Source organism: Glycine soja, chromosome 4 (assembly GCF_004193775.1).
Source record: "Glycine soja cultivar W05 chromosome 4, ASM419377v2, whole genome shotgun sequence".
In the NCBI taxonomy this organism is placed as follows: Eukaryota; Viridiplantae; Streptophyta; class Magnoliopsida; order Fabales; family Fabaceae; genus Glycine; species Glycine soja.
Genome location: NC_041005.1, coordinates 18,015,574 through 18,021,872, shown reverse-complemented (window position 1 = coordinate 18,021,872; position 6,299 = coordinate 18,015,574). Strand labels below are relative to the sequence as shown.

The 6,299-nt window shown below is 33.7% G+C and overlaps 1 protein-coding gene across 1 annotated transcript; it reads right to left on the bottom strand.

Moving 5' to 3' along the window:
* Nucleotides 1–2,378: 2,378 nt before the first annotated feature.
* LOC114409475 (DNA replication complex GINS protein PSF1-like) lies at nucleotides 2,379–5,991 on the bottom strand. Its single transcript, XM_028372954.1, has 7 exons — nucleotides 5,794–5,991; nucleotides 5,283–5,371; nucleotides 4,169–4,236; nucleotides 3,580–3,693; nucleotides 3,310–3,472; nucleotides 2,685–2,837; nucleotides 2,379–2,599 (listed from the first exon to the last, which is right to left on the bottom strand). The coding sequence occupies exons 2-7, from the start codon at nucleotides 5,355–5,357 to the stop codon at nucleotides 2,573–2,575; spliced, it is 600 nt and encodes a 199-aa protein (XP_028228755.1). The 5' UTR covers nucleotides 5,358–5,371; nucleotides 5,794–5,991; the 3' UTR covers nucleotides 2,379–2,572.
* Nucleotides 5,992–6,299: the final 308 nt, after the last annotated feature.

The following is a 6,299-nucleotide window of genomic DNA, read 5'->3' as shown; positions in this document are numbered from 1 at the left end:
TGTTTAGTTATGCAAGTGAGCGATGTATACATCCAAGTTATTCTTGTATAAATAAAAATAAATAAATGTTTAAGAAAATTATAAAGAAAAAAAACTTTTTATTTTTGTTTTAAAATAATATTATTAATGAATTATTTAAATGCCAAAAAATGATTTTAAACAATATAATTCTAATAAAGTTTATTTCATTTAATTTTACTTTTAAAAAAAATCTGAGTTTAAAAAATGAGTAAAATCACCAATTCTTTACCATTTTTTAATAATACAAAATTTAAAAAATTATTATCCTACTTTTAAAGAATATAACTTGTTAAAAATAAATTCAAATGTAAAAAATATTAAATATATCATTTTACATTATTTGACATTTATCAATTAGTTTCATTAAACATTTTCAATTAGTTTTAAACTTTTCAAATTCTAGCTTATAGCTTACAAGTTTCCAAATAGCATATATGCTTTCAGATGCATAAAATAGCTTACGAAAAAATTGATTAGCAATTTAGTTAAAGTAACACGTGGAAAAGCTTCATAGACGCTGTGGCTCATGGATTTTGGACGAAGTGGTAACACATGACTGCATTACAGAAGAAAGATTTAAAAATCTAATATTTATTTGAATCAATCTATTTTTCAATGTAACAATTCATTAAAAAAGTAAACAAACACTTATATTAAGGCAATTGCTATATTCAATCATCTTCTTTGCTTATTCACTTCCCTTTTCAATTTGTTTTCCAAAAATGTCCTCTTATAGAAAAATACACTCCCTTGTTGACAGCTTCGAGAAAATCCCCCACCCTCCAAGAAAACCCCAGGCAACCCCCAATTTTTGCACCCAACTAGCGCATCGAAGACCTTCGAGATTCCGACAACAATGGTGGCCATCTTCTTCCTAAAAGAATTCGTCACCATTGGCGAAACCTTAAATCCAATGAACAACCTCCTCTTGGGAGAAAGCGAAGCCCTCTGCGAAGTCGATGACGGCTGCTTCCTCCTGGTCGAAAAGGCTATCGATAGAGAATGAAATGATAATTGTTGGCTCCCTAGAAACCTTCCGATTCTCCTCGCGCACCGAGACGTGGCTCAGAACCACACATTCCAACAGGGTACAAGAGGCTCTCTAGAGATTTGTTCTTTGTTTTCTTTATGTTGATGTTTTTCGTCTTCATGGATGTATCAGGGATTAGGTAGGGGAGTATATCACAACAAATACCGTCCCACTATTTCTCAACCTCAACAACTTCACCATATGCGTCCACGACAACCTTCACGACACAAACGACTCCCTAATCCTGTTGAACAGCGCAACGGAAACGGACACCGTAACTCATGACATTCATGATGATGTGTCTCAGTTCCACGTCCACAACGGATGATGAAACTTGTAGCATGGAATGTTGTTGGTGTTGTGCGATGTTAAAACATTGTAGGACAGACACGAGCTTTTCCATTTCGATGGAAATTTTCTTCTTAACCTTTACGTAGGCCACCACCTTGGACTCATCGCATTTTCATTTGAGCGAAAGAGTGTTCTTCCTTCAGAGACATTACAAATGTTTGTTTGTTGTTTGTTAATATTGAATGTGGGACTCAGATTTTGAAAAGTAGGGGGAGTCAAAGTGGAAGCAATCAACGTGGACGAACTGGCCGAGCTGGAGGCAATGGAAAAGGAGGACCTAGGTGGACAGGTTGGAGCTGGCAAGGCGAGGACGATACCAATGTCCTAGTAGGGGTGGGTGATTTTTCTGGAACTGTCAACGAGGAAGTATATTTTTTGAAAGAGGACATTTTTTAAAACAAATTAAAAAGGAGAATGAATATAGAAACTGCCTATATTCGTTGCATGTGGAGATTGGACATTTATCCACAAAATTAACAAGATAAATATGGGTACAAGAGTGCTTGCATGTGAAGATTAAGTGGATGTTTAGATTATCGATGGCAGGCCACGTTTGTGCCCTACCTCTATTTTCAAGAAGCATCTCCTTCCTTGCTTTTACATTGAGAGTGCCTCGTAATTCATGTGACAGCATGGTCTCTAGCAATCCAAACATGCTCTAAATGGAGTACATTTGATGCCCAACTAGCAGGCAATTTGGGGTTGAAATTATCAATAAAGAGGGGCCAAAGAAGAATTGGGATAGTAGTTAAAGGAAACAAATTGGGTTGAAATAATGTTTTTTTTATATATAAACAAAATTATATATTTTTTTTAATCCATAGGAATCCAAGACTCCTTTGATAAACAAATAATTTAAAATAGCTTCTAATTTTAATAAGATTTTAAATTTTTTTTTCAATTTTGATTATTTTTAAAAACTAAAACGCATGAAAACAAAAAAAAAATACTTTTTTTACAAGAAAACAGACCTATATATTGAAATGATTCTTCCAACTAAAAACACTTTCTTATATAGAAAACACAAATAAATGAAGATTTAGTTATTGTTCTTGAAGCAACATGAGTGAAATTATTGATAAAAATGTCATCATTAACAAATATGAAAAACACTATTACATAATTGGTATCAAGTTCACAAGTAGTCTTCTCGTCTATATATCTTACCGGTCAACCCGTGAGCTCTTCCATTTTTCCCTGCGGATATTTTAGAAAATTGAAAAATCAGATCACATTTCAACTATTATGCAATATAAATCTTAAAGCTGCAACACAACTTAACCTGTGCGATAAATTGCTCTGCATCAGTTCGCTTCAGAAGGTGCATTGAATGGAGGGCAAAATTGGCACTCTTATCATCACTGAGCAGAATGCCTTCTCCAATGTCATCAATGACCCTCACTTTGATGTATGGATCTTTTGGCGGTACCATATCCTATAAAATGCAGATTTAATGAATGACAATGTAGTGGTTTACTGTTAGATTGCAAATTTGTTCTGCTACTAGAAACTACAAAAGAACACTGAATAACTCAAAGCTAGGGATAGTTTTATAACACAACCAAAAGTACGGATAGTTTGATAATTAAAAGACATGCAAAAATGAAAATTACATTATAATTTGAACTGAAAAATTATTTTCAGTTTACAAACATGAAGTTAACTTAAAGCCAGGGATAGTTTTATAACACAACCAAAATTAATTCTTTATCAATTAATAATCCTCAAATTATAAGCAGCTTAGCAGCCCAGGCTAAAATTACTTAACAAGGCATTGGTTACAGCTAGAACATCTTGAGAACTACATTGATACAAGTATGCTTAACAGAAGTATGTATTTTTTTCTCTTATGTGAGTGTATACAGGTGCATGTGGAAGGAAATGGGGGAAGGAGAGGGAGATGTTACCACAGTCAAATCAACCTCCACTTTCAACATATAATTTTTCAGTGCTTTAGAATGATTCTTGAAATGTTCTTCCTCCGTATTACAAAGCTTCACTTTAATTTCTTGAGGAAGCACATGCCCTATCTTCCATAACAAGTTTCGTATAATTTCTGCTCGATTATACCTGCAGAGAGACAAGTTACAGAATCTCAGAATGCAGATAAGTTACAGAATACAGCAATACACGAGAGCTATGCTTAATGCTAAATAGCATTTCAAAGTGATACTTACATATAGGCCATTAGGCAACGTTTATTTCGGACTACAGCAAGATGGTGGATAAGGGCTCCATAGTGATCTGCATTTTTTGCCGTTTGGATATCCAAACCTTCTTCCTGCATCTTCCTGTTTACACAGAACAACTCATGCTCAAATGAGATAGGATACTGCAACAAAAAGTGATGTTCTGGGGAAAATACACAAGCAACTTTATCATCTTTTATTTAACATAATAATATGGTTTCACCATACACAAGAATTCATTAAAAAAAAAAACTCAGACCTGTATGAGATACCATATTAGATTTCAGCTTAAAACCAATTGGCGCAAAGTGAAGTTACTCAACAGATATATAAGCTACAGCCTGTCAAAACAGGCGGACCCTACTAGAATAGGCGAGAACCAAGACGGACTATAGGCTCTGATAGCATGTTAGATTTCATCTTAAAACCAATTGATCCTTTGTGATATTGCCCAACAGATATATAAGCTACATCCCAAGAATTGAGACAGGCAATGTGGAACTTCCTAACATAGCATACTACAGTGAGAAAAAGGGGACACGCAGAAAAAAGAAGCAGGACACCACATTAATGTTACCTTATCAAGGACTGAAAATCAAGGTGATGTTGAGTACACTCTGCAACTACTTCTCGAATCAAGTCATTCTACAAGATTATTGGAAAAATAATCAACCAACGTCAAATATCCATAACAATATAAAGAGTGGATTCTGAGTTTCAAATCAGGGAATGGGGAAAGGTCTATGATAAATAAAAATTAAGTGTAAAGAAAATCAAGGTATCAAATAGCACTATCATACATCATAAATACTTCACCATCCAAGGATGGTGATGTAACAAACTGGAATATCAGGAGTTCTGATAGACCAAAATAAGTTCTGACTATAATCAGGGCTGCTAGGTTTCCTTTCCTTTCCTTCAGAATGGGGAGATGTATGAAAATGGTAGAAATGTTTGGGAAATGTAAATATGGACCTAAAAATACAAGCAGGTAATGAATTTAAGAAAAAAATCATATGTAAAAAAGATACTTGAATCCTGATTCATATCTTAAAGTGTTCACTCTTATCCATTCAAACAATTTCAATTTTTCATCTCACAACTTTTGAAGGTTAGCATAGTGTAGAGAGAGCTATAGTCAAAGTTGAACTTATCATTATATACTCACCAATCCATCACCTTGGAAGTGGTAAACAATCATATTCAGTATTTAAATCCAAAGTAAAGTAATAGATCCAAGATAGAGCTCTAGTAATGTAGTTGGGGATAAGATTCAAGGTAGACTAGCAGAGTTAAGATTTAAACATAAATTCAATAACACAAATTGCCATCACCAAGCATCAGTCACAATGGCTGCCATTAGACACCAATACAAATCCCCAGATGCATAAAACTCAAGTGAGGTTCACACAAGAGTACCGATTTCATTCCAAAACTTAATAAGAAAAGATATCACTCACTGAAATTAAAGTGTCAAAATAGTGTTTAAAAATAACATATTGATAGTGTAAACTATTTTCCACTACACAAGGTGGTTCCAACATAACCCAACAAAACAAAAATATTTATCCCACTGGGTGAGGTGTGGCTGATTACATGAATCACACAATGCAACCAAATTTCCAACCTAACCCAACAATTGAAAAATAAAAATATGAATATCCAACTGAGAAATGAAGACTTGAGCTTACATTGTATGTGGTAAGCTGACCTTTTTCTCCACTTGCAAATTCTTTCACAAGTTGACTAGCTTTACTCCCGTACATGTTCCAAGTTCCAACTTTCACAAGACGAGGAATTACAGTGAAGAGATTATACCGACAAGTTCACAATTACAGATAAAAAAAACCCAACAAACTAACAACTATAAGAAAAAACAATTACAGATCGGATAGCCTTGAAAACAAAAAAAGAATAAAATTAACAAGATATGGTGTAAATAAATAGCACAGATAGATAGCAGAAATTGTTGGAACGAAAAGCCAATAACTTAGCAGGGAAAAACAACAAACTAGAGATGAAGGAAGGGTAAAAATAAAGTGGTGACAGAAATGAAAGCACAGAACAATTAGTCGATTCAAAATGCATCTCAGAACATTAGTCAAACATATAATGTGCGTCTTATTTGTGACCCGATAATTCAGGCCCAGAAGCCCAGAACGAATAAGAAACAAACAGCAAAACAATGAGAATTGAAAATACCTTATACTGAACAATTCGAAGCCGAGTCACGACGCGAACGGTTGAAAGCAGAAAATATGTTGAAGAACAGATCGAAGAATATGATTCAAAAGCACAGGAATGAGACACACCAGAGCGAAATACGAGAGAGAAAAATGAAGTTCGCAAAATGAAACACGAAGTTCCACCCTCCAAAATCGCTTTGTTTTCCCTCCAAAATCCCCTTCCCATGTCAAACATTGCCAATGTAGACACTAGAGACAGCCAATTAAATTCTGCCAGCACATTAAAATACTGCAAAAATAATCCTTAATAGCAAGGAGTGAATAAATACGATAAATATCTATTTAGATCTGGATGAGGTATTTTAGAAATTTATGAGATTTTAAATTTTCATTATTTTAATTTTAATTTTTTTATTTTTAAATTTTATTGCTTGAATAAAAAAAATTAAATTTCTTTATTTCCAAAATCTTCTATTCAGATATAATAATTAAACTTCTTCATTTTTTATTTTGATAAAATGA